Raw genomic sequence first — 13,388 nt, forward strand, 5'->3', positions numbered from 1 at the left:
AAAAAGACTCGTGTACTGTACTGATATCTTCCTGTTTGCTTTCTCTATGTGGTCATGTACCGCTTTCTCTGTTCTGCAAGATAATGTGACCATATGGGGATGTTTGTGTTTCTATCTGTATTCTCCTGTGTGTCGCTGTGGGTGTGTGTGTGTGTGTGTGTGTTGTAATGAGCTAGCATGTAAATACCTTGTCCAAAGTGAGGGTGTATATAAATGCAAAGACTTCATTATATTCAATGAAAATTAACATGTAATAATCATACTTGGGATGGTGAAAGAGATAATACCTAATGTGATTCTTGAAAATCAGTTGTCACGGCTTTCCATCCAAATTTAATTCAGTGTTCGACAGGATTTTGTGAGATTATAGTGAGGGAACCTCTGACCCTGCAGGGGTGATCAAGAGCACGTTCCCTCATGACATTGTTGTAAGACTCAGGGTGATTTATTGTTGCTCAGGATCTACAAATGGGCTGCAGTCGTGTGAAATACCTGGCCAGGGAGGCTTTTAGAGCTGTATTTTGAATTTAAGACTTGAAATTTTGTGCTTTAGTAAGCATTTAATAAATAAAACACATGGCTATAGATATGAATGGTTTAGGGCAGTGCGGTAATGCTGTAGTTACTCCTACAAAGCATGATAAATGAGACAATATAATTTAGTCAAGTAGAGGTGGGAGTTGTAGAGTAACTCACGAGACGATTGCTGTCACGAGAATCTGCTCACAATACTGATTTTATCACTACAGTGATTCTGGGATAATTGATATCACGCAAGGTAATTCTACATCACAGTGTCTCTGCAACTGATGAAGAAAACTCCTAAAAAAGCACGAGTGATGTATTTATACACCGCAGTGTGGAGATGAAAACAATGGGCCTAATTCATGAAAATTTGTACCACAGGAATTTTTTTTAAGCTGTCAATTTAGTCTTACAGACAAGGAAGTCAGATGGGAATTCGTAACTACTCGCTCCTGCATTTATTGTGTGTAAATACAATGACTAAATCCAGCGGTAAGAGACCTCTCTTTTGTTTGCACCTCAATAGAACCTCATTTGCAAAGAAACAATTAACAATACCTAAAAATTGTTTGTCACACATTTTGTCTGTGAGATGAGAGGCATCTCCGTTTCATATGGGATGTGTTGTGGATTCGGTGACGTGGGGTGTGGAGGAATATTTTGAAGCTACCGTTGATGTTTGAAGCTGCAGGTGTGTTGTTTGCTCTCCCGCAGTAACACCATGACATCTCTGGATGTGGGGCGAGATATAAGTCACTATATTTCACTGCTGTTTGCAACATTTTGCAGCTGGGGGTGCAGCTTCTTCACTGCCTGTCAATTTTTGAGGAATTGAAGAGGAGTGACGGGAGTGGCCGGGTGGGGGTTTTGTTGTTTTTTGAGTGAGTGAGCGGAACGTCATGTCACACACAGAGAGACAGCAGTGCAGGGGGAGAGGAAACAGAACAAAATAACAACAGTAGTTCATTGATGCCAAAAATCTCATGCACACGTCATATTTGATCCCACTTCTTATCACAATAATGCGCTGTTTGCCTAGCTGTGATTTCTGAGTAAAGGTCAATAGCTTCTGGTCAACACAACTGCCATAACCTGTCCAAACTGCTCGGCTGCTTGTGTTAAAACAGACAGTGAGTTAATCTGGTGTAAGGGGGTCAAAGAAATCGGTGGCATTACAAGGTGACTTGCATCAATTATCACATTCATGCCTATTGGATGCCATAAAAAGGGGTTGTGACCTCATGAGTGATGGCCTCTAATGGTATCAGTAATAGCAGGGGGACCTGCATATTCCTGTTTGGGGATGTGTGAAGAAGGTGAGGAGAATCTAACTTTCCATAACTGTGATTACCAGTTTGGAACGACTAAAACGAGTTGTTCTCCAGTTTCCAGAGTGCTCATAATTGAGTTGGGCAGGACCGCAACAGCATCCCCTGTTCTTGGCTGCACGGATACTGGCTCTAAATGATGTCACTGTTGGATACTTTGACTTCTTTTTTTTTTTGGTACAGAGAGGGAAGTGGAGGTGCATCGTTCATCTGTACAATTTATGAGCTGTTCCGTGGCACTGTGAACTGAATGCTAACATCAGCATGCTAATGTGAGTGAAATTCTGATGAGCTGACCAAGTAACGAGAGACAGGTGGATGCTGATGGAGAGGCTAGAGATGCTAATGTCTTATGCAGGAGAATTTAATGGACTCAGCTGAAGAGAATTTCAGGTGTGGTAATTACACAGACCGTGTGTCCTCACAACTCTGGCCATTCCCACATGCGAGAAGCATATGTAAATATATGATTATTACTTCAAATGACATGTATGGATATTGAGTATGAGAGATGATGCTAATCCTGCATGGGAACTGTCAAAATGTGATACTCTCTCTACTCTCCCGTCAAACGAGCCTGTGTTGAAGGCCTTGGTTGCTGACACAGGTGTGTGGCATTTAACATTTAGTGAGAAAAACACCTTTACTTCAAATATTCACTAATTGGCACAAACAGGATGGAAAGGTTATATGTTGCGTTAGTATAATGTCGATTACCAATACTGGAATGAGTTTATTCTGGTGCAACATGATTATACCAAATTTAAATTCCCCACTGAGGGATGAATAAATGTTTACTTATCTTTTTTTTATCTTATCTTAACAGGACTCCCTGCATATGTTTTTGAGACATTTTACCTGTAACTGCAGCACAAATGTCATCCTGCTGGTGGCACTGCAGAAAAGATCAAGGATCTTCAAATTCTTAGGATTCATCCACTTTGGACCAATAACGTCAGGACAATATTTAGTGGCAATCAATCCTACCGTTTATAATCTGTCCTATCAAAGTAAAACCTGAATGAAGCACAGTGTGTTCTGCTACTTTGATTAGGTTATTGTGTTACATAAGAACCACCTTCAGTAGATGTCAGTGGATTTTATGCTGTGAGATAGAACAAGATGTTTCATGTTGAAGTTCACGTTCATTCTCACATTGTGATGTAAATGCTAAATTAACTATTATGTGTGGCGTACCTCAAGGTTCTATACTTAGACCAACAAAGTTTAAGGTATTTAATTTTTATGTGGTCCCACTAATTCATGTCATATAAATATACAATATATATTACCTTTAATTATGCAGATGAGTTGTAGCTGTACCTTTCTGTGTCTCTAGAAGACCTATACACATTCCAATACATTCCCTAATTCTGTGTATCGATCGCATTAACTCATGGTTGTCAGATGTTATTTTGTTATAACTAAACAAAAACAAAACAGAAATTTTCATCTTTGGGGCACAAGATCAGAGACAAATCCAAAAACTATACATTTCTACACTTTCATGACATTTGTCATAACATTGCGCATTGTCTGGTGTATGGAATGTGCTACACAGATGAGGTTTGACTCGGCTTAACTTACTATGTTTAGAGGTAAAGTTTATCACTCTGTAAAAACAGTTTCTTAACACTTAGCAGTAGGTGCAGATGTTTCTCCCAGCCATATGTGCGTGGTCACATGTATTTACATACAGTAATGGATTATTTACATGCACATAATGTGTAGCTTTGTACATCATTGTTTATTTAAATGTTAATGTGTCATCATTTATTCATGGGTTTCTCAGGAATCCTGAGGGTAACCAATGCTCCTGCATGACAGGATTCAAAAACTAGTTCACCTTGTGCTCATTGCTGTGGTCTGCATATCAATTTGGCGGCCACTGCATGTACAAAGCAATAAATCAGAAGTATAAATTTGGAGCGCAGCTGCCCTTTTCTTCTAATTCACTTGCAAATTCATACATCAGTTCACATCCCTACTTACCTTCTCAACACCCATTTAGATTGAAGCTTTGCTGTTCTCACAGCTCAACATCATCTTAATCCAATTCAAAGACCTAAATTCTACTCCAGAGTTGCCGTGGCAACAAAGTTCCCCCCCCCCCCCCTTCCCTGAAATACGGAAAGATCAATAGAGTATCCTCAACTGTGTGGCAGGAAATGCTCTGGCACAGATGGTCCTCAGAGAAACCATGTGCTTTGTGTCCTAGTTACCATCTGAATACTAACACAACGAAGCAAGGTCACTATTATGTCGAAGACTAACAGGCGTGGGCAACAATTTTATATTAAGACATTCTCTCCCCATAGCGTCTTTCAGCTCAAGAGAAGAAATTTTGAGAATTAATTTAGACAAAACAAGCACACTGTGCTGCCAACAATCAAGGAGCTTTGCTAAATAAATACATTCTCTCTCAGCGTTTGGGAATTTCCTCACACTGTGTACCACCTAGCATGCGGTCGTGCTCAAGGAAATGATTTGGCCTCAGTATAAATTGAACTGAACAGAGAAAATAACTATGTGCATGTACTAGTTTCATTTTGCTGGCATATTTTTTTTTTCTATTATGAAGTTGCACAAAAGCAAGAAATATTACTATAGTTCTGAAACAGTGGGAGGTCTCTTCTCACAGTTGGGGGCTATTGCAAAGCTTGTAGAGTCAGAGCAAGACAAATGGAACTATAAACACAGACAGAGAGAATTTCTGGTGGGGTTCAAGAAAAATATTTTAATGGTTTGGTGGAATGTATTAAACCAGACCAACCAACCAAGTCAGACTGACAGCCAGTAAATTTCTTCCATTTTCCTGTTTAGGCTAGGGATTTCTAGCTGGAAACAAACTCACCCCCTTATTTTGTCAAGGACACATCTTCCCTGAAATGATGATCAGCCCTAGTTGCCCTCCGTAGTGAATCAGTCGTAAGACACAGTAAATCCCTTTGTTAAGTTAATACCCTTGTCGGTGCTCCTGACCAAGACACTGGCAGAAGATCTGGAGTTGGTCCCCAAGCGCCTCTGTAGAGGATGAGGCAGAGGACACATTTCACCGTTCAGTGCACATGTGACAATGAAGACTTCTTCTTCTAAGATGAAGAGAGCAGAAGTTCATGTTTAATGATCATGTTTTGCCTTTGAGAAACTGACCTGTGAGTCAAAAGTTAAGGTTTGTGTTTGGCAAGAATTTGTTTGGGTAAGTCTCTAGGAAAATTTTGCAATGTGTCAGTAACCCCACACCCCCCCACCCCCCAAAAAAACAGCCTAAGTAAGCTGGTGAGTTTGTATTTTTCATGATTAGTTTTTGGAAAATATTTTGGCTGCTCCTCATCCTTAAAGGTCAAGACCTCAGAATTAGATTTTAGGGGTCAGGCTTAATCACAATTATAAGTGGTGAGAGGATGTATCATATCAGCTTCTCCTCACAAAAGACGCGTGTGTGTGCGTGCGTGCGTGCGTGCGTGCGTGCGTGCGTGCGTGCGTGCGTGCGTGTGTGCGTGTGTGTGTGTGTGTGTGTGTGTGTGCGTGTGTGTGAACATCAGGGATAGTGCATCAGAGCAAAAAAAGTCAAGCAACAGAGGATTTTCACTGGTGGCTGGTAAATGTAATGCAGGTTGATGTACAACAACAGCAATGCACTGCTCTCCTCTCCTCTCACTATCTTCAACATTCATTATAACTTAAAACAAACTGTGCTCAGGCTGATACATGTGTGAACTCCATGCAAACCAAAAAATAATATGCATAAGACTGACCCATCGAGACATGTGGCATTTAAAATACTCCATGAATTTCACCACAGGCATTAAAATCAAATTTAATTTAGGATTATTTCTGTGCTGCTAGTACTTTTGCTTTCGGCTCAATCGGCACAAAAATCCATGGTTAAGATTGTCACTGGGACCTCAATATGGTGGGGGGCAAAGAAAAAAAATTTCTCAAATGAGTCATGACAAATTGGGTAAAGCATCTGAAACGATGACAAATGGATGCTGTTTGTGTTTATAATCTACAGCCAGCTCTTGCTGAGTGAATTAGAATAATAATGTTACGAAAAAAACCATTGCTGTTGATTGACCTATTAGATCTGACAGGAATCACAGTTGTCACATTGGTACGGTGGCTTGTTGTGACTCTCGTGTCATTTCCTAATTCTCAAGAAGAAAATGTCAGTTTTAACAGGCTCCCTCATCAACATCGAAGCTTTAGGCATTAAACGTCAAGACGGATGCCAAAAAGGGTAAAAGCACTGGCAATATGGCATCAGCTTGTGTTCTACCGAGCTCTCTTGTTACAGCTAAGAATCGCTTTTTACTTCTGTCACCACAGGCGTGTTCTCTCTGAAACTAAAATCAATATCTCTTAAGGGAGATCAGAGAATCAGAATATCCTGAAACCATGAGAGGGGCTCAACAACAAGAGGTTTCCCCACGTTTTCACCTTTCAGTTTTTGTTGCTGTGATTTACATGACAGGTTTCTGTCTAATGTTGCGCTACTTCTCAAACGCATTTGGAGGGCAGAGAGCGTGAAAAGGTCATAAAAATCCTTGAGCGATGCTGACAAGCGCCCTTTTCTAATTTAATTCTCATACCTGGTGGGGATTCTGTGTAAGAAAAAAAAACAAAACAAAAAAAACCACCTTGTTATATGAAGGAAATGTATGGCCGTGTGGCTCAACATAGGAAATGTGTCCTGTGATCATTCAAGAAATAACATGGTTCAGTCTTGATGCAGCCCGGTAGGACACAAACATGCTGTTATTTCCATTACTAGGGCACAGAGACATGAGTTTCTGATAATGTTGGTGCAGCCTTTCATCATCCCAGGTGCCATTATTTCAGAAAAGCTCTATTTCATTTTATGATTGATACCCTGCTGGCAGTCTCAGTCTTGGTCCGACTGGAATTCTGCAGCAGCCTCTTATGAAGGCAAGAGTCATGACGCTGATTATTAATTCAATCATGTCAATTTTTCCCCCTCTTTGTTTCTTTCTCACGTACAGGACCTGGAAACTGATCAACAATGGAGCGGCTGGTTCTGTGCGTGCTACTGTGTGCAGCTCTGGTGAAGGGATACAGTTGTCCCGGCCGCTGCATCTGCCAGCACCTCTCCCCAACTCTGACTCTTCTCTGCGCTAAAACTGGTCTGTTGTTCGTACCCCCCACCATCGACCGCAAGACTGTAGAGCTGCGGCTCACTGATAATTTCATCACCATCATCCGCAGGAAAGACTTTTTTAACATGACTAGTTTGGTCCACCTCACCTTGTCCCGCAACACAATCAGCCAGATCACCCCCCACGCCTTCCTGGGTCTGAAATCCCTTCGTGCGCTTCACATGGATGGAAACCGCCTCAGCGTTATAAAGAGTGACCACTTCAAAGGCCTCAACAACTTGCGGCACCTCATACTCGGTAACAACCAGATCCACCAGGTCGCCCCCACCTCCTTTGATGAATTTGTATCAACCATTGAGGACTTGGATCTGTCCAATAACAACCTGCGCAGCCTGCCCTGGGAAGCCATAGCCAGAATGACCAACATTAACACCCTCACACTGGACCACAACCTGATTGACCATATCGGAGCTGGGACTTTTACGCTGCTCACTAAGCTGGTCCGTCTGGATATGACCTCCAACAGGCTGCAGAAGCTGCCGCCAGACAGCCTGTTCCAGCATGCTCAGGTCCTGTCTGACGCCAAGGGCTCCAGCTCCTCCACTTTGGCTGTGAGCTTTGGAGGAAATCCACTTCACTGTAACTGTGAGTTACTCTGGCTCCGGAGGCTGACCAGAGAGGATGATCTAGAGACTTGTGCCTCACCAGAACACCTGATGGACAAGTACTTCTGGTCCATCCAAGAGGAGGAGTTTATCTGTGAGCCTCCACTGATCACAAAGCATCTTGCCACAAAGCCTTATGTGATGGAAGGTCAGGGTGTGACTCTTAAATGCAAAGCTGTGGGTGACCCAGACCCTGACATCCACTGGCGGTCACCAGACGGCAAGCTGGTGCATAATAACACCCGCACTATCCTGTATGATAATGGAACCCTTGATATTCTCATCACCACTCTGAAGGACAGCGGGGCATTTAGTTGTGTGGCGTCCAATGCTGCAGGTATCGCCACAGCTGCTGTTGAGATCAACATGATCCCCTTACCCTTGTTTGTTAACAACACAGGCCACATGCGTGAAGACCCCGGCCTCTCAGACATCACCACCTCCTCCAAATCTGGCAATGACACCAAGGGTTACGACAAGCAGGGCAGGCGGGTTATGGTCACCGAACTGACCTCCTCCTCTGCTGTGATCCGTTGGCCATCTGAGCGCCATATCCCCGGCATCAGGATGTACCAGATTCAGTACAACAGCACAGCAGATGACACTCTGGTGTACAGGTGAGCCATGGGTGGGGGCACATGGGCGGTGGAGCGTGAGAAATAGCTAGACACCTTACCATCTGCAGAATAATGCAATGATTTGGTGAAGTGACGGATCTCTAAGATGAGAAACGATTAAATATTGGAAAGTAAGCTGAAATCTGATGATGTAGTCTGGGAAAACACTTGGGAGGAATATTTCTCCATAAATTAAAACATACAGTATGTGCAGGAAACATATAATTAAGACTCATCACTGCAACAATAAACATTTGTCAACCTTTGATTTTGAGTCGAACGTCGTAATTTGTTAGCAGAATTCGAACGCCAGTGTTGTCAGAGAGCCTTTGCAGCATCAAATTATACGTAATATAATTGACAACTACACGGGGAACAACTGTTTAACACGGTGTTACTGTTTGCATCATTAGTGTCTGCATTAATTGGTTGCATCCGTGTGGTTACATGTGGTCGCCTAATGATAGTCTTGGTTTCACTGGTGGAAGAAGTATCCGTATCCTTTATTGAGTTAAATGAACAGTAATACGTCTCTAGTTATGAAGCAAACATGGCCATTTTCCCTTGGGGACAATGAAATTTAACCTAACCTAACTGAGGCTATTAGTAATAATCTGCATTCAGCTGTACACCATACAAACTACAATTAAAATGTCCGAAGTACTTATTAAAATGAATGATCCCTTTCAGATTGTTGTGTCTAAATATTATGTAATGGATAATACGCAACAAGGTGCATTATCCCATTTATCCAACAGTCGCTTGCCAGAGGGAGAAAAAAACAACAACAATAGTTGCCTGCTTCCCTGTTGCTATGGTTACACATCGCCAGTGTATTGATTTAGAAGGTGAATATTTAGAAAGTGACTGGAACCATGGAGCAGCCATGCAGGGTTTTTTTTTTTCCTGAATTTGAGCTGCATCTTTTTATTCTGTTCAGTGGTTAAATCTGTAACAGTTCAGACACTTTTAGTGGATGGACTTTGGCGTGGACAGTTACCCTTTATCATCATGTTTGACATTGCTGCTACGATGGGAAGTAAAGAAGTACAAATACTCCGTTTCTGTACTTGATGATGTTTGTATGCCTTTTTTTTTTTTTACTTCTACACTGTACATTTAATACAAATGTCTGCACTTAATACTCTCTACTTTTACAAAACTTCAACAAAACATGCTTGTTACTTTATCTTTGATGCACAACAGACAAGAACAAAAGACGTATGAGCAACCAACAGGAGTTTGCTTTGGGAAGATAACGTGGGATTCTGGTTACCACTTGGTATAAAAGTCTTACTTGTTAAAAAGAAGAACTGAAGAGGGACATTCGACAGCAGAGAAATTACATCTAGTGTAGTGAAAGTCATTAAAGATAGAATAAAAGAAAAATACCATTTTATGTCTGAGTGCACTTAAGAACCTTTACTTTAGTATTAAGGTTCAATAAGAACTACCACTTTTACTAGTCTGTTTCCCATGAGTACTGTGTGTCTCAATATGCATATCTCTTTTAGCCAAAAACCTGAGAAAATAGAAAAAATGAATTTTCCTCTAGGGGCGGCACGGTGGTGCAGTGGTTAGCACTGTCCCCTCACAGCAAGAAGGTTCTGGGTTCGAGCCGCGGCTGGAGCACAGGGTCTTTCTGTGTGGGTCTCCATGTTCTCCCTGTTCGTGCGTGGGTTCTCTCTGGTACTCCAGCTTCCTCCCACAGTCCAAAGACATCAAGAGGGGACGAGGCTGATTGGTACTCTAAATTGACTGTAGGCGTGGCTGGGAGAGCCAATGGTGTTGGCCCTGCCATGGACTGGTGACCCATTCAGGGTGAGCCCCGCCTCTCACCTGAAGGCTGCTGGGATAGGCTCACCTTACGCAACCCTTAACAGGATAAGCAGTTGAAAATGCATGGATGGATGGAATTTTCCTCTAAGTATGGTGCTGAAGTAAAAAAAACAATTGTAAATATACTCATAAATGTTCTTGTTGAAACAACTGAGGCAGGTGTCCTCCTTTAAGTTGCAGAATCATGTCTATCACCTGAGAACAAAGTGCAGCAAAGAAATTATGGCAAGACTAATAAAAGTATATTTATGGTAATGCCAAATAATCTCATTTGTTTCAAAATAATACAGTAAGAGGTAGCATCTGCAGACCTTATTTGAATACTCTTTTAAATGTAGAATAGATTTGATGTGTTTCTTATTCAATATGTTAAGCATGAACTGAATCTAGTTCAGCATTCATGTATTCATGATGTGAGTTAATAAAAGCATCTCCTTTTTTTATGTTTTATCACATATAATGAGTCATTCTCCTGTATAATTTTCTCCTCCAGTTTATGCGTGGAGCTGAGCGTTGTTTTGTCTTTAGGTGATACAATATTACCTACAAATGATAACCATCAAAGTCCCCCTTTAGGGAAAAGGAACGAGCTTCTAATTATATTAACACCAATGTTGACCTGGAGACAAACCCCTTTTTCTCGCACATTTAGAGTCATGTAATCTTGCAGTTGCAGGCAAAATGTGACCTTAGGTATTCACACATCAAAACCATCTTCACATCATGCGTCAGCTGTCCTTGGGCCTGCAGCTGCTGTGGTGTGTTCTTTCGACAGCGAGCCTCTTCCGCCTTGTTTATCACCTTGCAGTTTACCTTTGGCTGTCACTTTAAACACAAATCTACCCGTGCGGGGGGGTTTTTGCAGCTATTTAAGAATGCTCTTATAAGTTATCTTTATTGAAGTAGTGTGCTTTTTCATGTTTGTCGAGCGAAATGAGTAATATTTCATTCCGAACCTGAGATGGCCTTGCTGTCTTTTGTTATGTGGAGCTGACATGGTGCTGGTGTGGGGATTTAATACACCTTATGCAAACCAGCGAATGGGGGTGTTGATGATTAATCCTCTGCATCTTCATCACCGCACTGTGTCTTGTCTTTGCAGAATGATCCCATCTACCAGCAAGAACTTCTTAATCAATGATCTGGCTGCAGGGCGCGAGTATGACCTTTGTGTACTGGCAGTATACGACGATGGCATCACATCATTAACAGCCACACGTGTGGTCGGTTGTGTGCAGTTCCACACAGCCAATGAGGTCAGCCAGTGCCGCTTCATGCATAGCCAGTTCCTGGGAGGCACTATGATCATCATTATTGGTGGTATAATTGTTGCTTCAGTGCTGGTTTTCATCATCATTCTGATGATCCGATACAAGGCCTACAGCAGCCCAGAGGACAGCAAAACCAAGGTCAGCTCCAGCATGCACTCCCAGACCAACGGCAGCCAGCAGAGGCTCCAGCACTCTGCCTCCAAGCAGCCGTCTGATGAGGGTCAGCATGAAGCCCAGATATCCAAAGAGTGCATGGCGCTGGTGCTGAGGGTGGACAATGAGAAGAAGGAAGATTCAGCTGCCACCTCTGCCATCCTGGAGGTGGAGCTGCCACCTCTGAATGTAGACAAAATGAAAAGAAGAACCAGCCTGGACATTCAGCGCTCCGGCCCCCCATCTGAGGACACGCAGACAGACAGTAGTCTGACAGGCTCCACCATGTCCCTGTGTCTCATAGGCCCGAATGCTGGCACCACTGAGGCTCCCAGGCTCAAGGACAAGAAAAGTGCCCTGGCCAACATGGGATTACTCCCTAATGAGCTGGCACGAACTAGGCACAGATTCTCTTTTGACGGAGGGGATTACTCCATATTTCAGAGTCATAGTTACCCACGCCGAGCGAGGACAAGGTGGCACAAGTCCACCAACCAGCTTGACGTGGAGTCATCGCCCCTCGCCAACAGAAGAGTTACATTCAGCAGCACTGAGTGGATGCTTGAGAGCACAGTGTGAGGAGATCAGGCAGCCACACAACAAACATACAGTGCGGACATGTAAAAACACAATAGCCCACACATACATGCCATAAGACACAAGCACACACTTTTCCTGCCAACAGCAAATGATAAACACAAGCACATTTACTGACACAAGCAAACTTGCTGGAGAAGAACACATCTCACTTCATCCTGCCTCCCCATCATACTCCCAGAGAGGTTTGTTGGCCATGTCCTTTCTTTATGCAGCAGTGCCTTATTCTCAAACAAATGTACGAATGGAGGATGCTGCTCACTATAGTCATAAACCCTCCTCTCCAGCATCACCCTGACATGGAGAGCATTTTTTGGGGGGGATTTTTGTTTTGTTTGTTTGTTTCCCGTCTCTGTGACATGCCAAGGGAGTGTGGCGTTTGGATGTGACTGTTTATCTTTAAATGAAAAAAAGAAAAGTGGAAAAAAAATTACCAAAAAAAAAAAAAACATCATAACTGTAAAATGAACAGCCAGGTATCCTGTTATGTCAATCATGTTTTTGGTTCTTTCAACAACAACAAAAAAAAAAAACTTTTGCACAGAAGACACGAAGATACAAGGACATGTATCACCACCAGTCTATACAATAATAAAGATTACAAAAAAAAAGGAGCAGAATTTTACACACGCCGGTTTCTAATGTTAGCACAGAGAGGACGGACCTGGGAAACCACAGAATCCTCTCTGATGGTGGGATTGTATGATGTTAAATAGGTATTGTTCCAGATGTGACTGTATATTAATCGGTACTGTATCTGGCTGGTCTAGATAAAAAGACAACAAACAAAAAAGACATATATAAGTATATTAAAACATTGGTGTATGTGTACTAACTATGTAAGTAAGTAAGTCATATGTCAAATGACTTTTTACAAAGCATTTGGGTGTTGGCTGCAAGTTTTTACATTAAAAACCTGTGTCATCACACCTCTCCCTATTTAGTCCATCAGCGTTGGGACTGTTTGTCGCCTCATGAAGAGTATAATTTTGTGTGTGTGTGTGTGTGTGTGTGTGTGTGTTTGTGGGGGGGGGGGGGTTCATGCCTTTTGTGTCATCAGTGGCATTTTCATCTTCAGGAGCCTGTGTCCTCTCCAGCGACGGGGAGATGCAAGTTGAAATGATGAATATTTCATTCCTAAGTACTATTTATATGGCTTGTACTTCTGTGAAAGCTGCACAACAATCACGTAGCAGAATGGGGGTGTGGGACAGCGAGGGACATGATAACTGGATGCAAACGCAGCCAACTGTTACTAACAAGGATGTCGGGT

At 42.4% G+C, this 13,388-nt stretch overlaps 1 protein-coding gene across 9 annotated transcripts in view; it reads left to right on the forward strand.

Moving 5' to 3' along the window:
• The window catches only part of lrfn1 (leucine rich repeat and fibronectin type III domain containing 1), a 190,543-nt gene extending 177,414 nt beyond the window's left edge, over positions 1-13,129 (forward strand). For all 9 annotated transcript variants that reach the window (XM_086216657.1, XM_086216656.1, XM_086216658.1 and 6 more), the window contains 2 exons: positions 6,860-8,255; positions 11,197-13,129. In XM_086216657.1, coding sequence (XP_086072783.1) covers positions 6,880-8,255; positions 11,197-12,097 — 2,277 coding nt within the window. In that variant the 5' untranslated portion in view covers positions 6,860-6,879 and the 3' untranslated portion in view covers positions 12,098-13,129. The remainder of the gene's footprint in view (positions 1-6,859; positions 8,256-11,196) is intronic.
• The last annotated feature ends 259 nt before the right edge of the window (positions 13,130-13,388 follow it).

The sequence above is a fragment of the Aulostomus chinensis genome, chromosome 10, assembly GCF_037954235.1.
Source record: "Aulostomus chinensis isolate RoL2024-O1b breed Wild chromosome 10, RoL_Achi_v1.0, whole genome shotgun sequence".
In the NCBI taxonomy this organism is placed as follows: domain Eukaryota; kingdom Metazoa; phylum Chordata; class Actinopteri; order Syngnathiformes; family Aulostomidae; genus Aulostomus; species Aulostomus chinensis.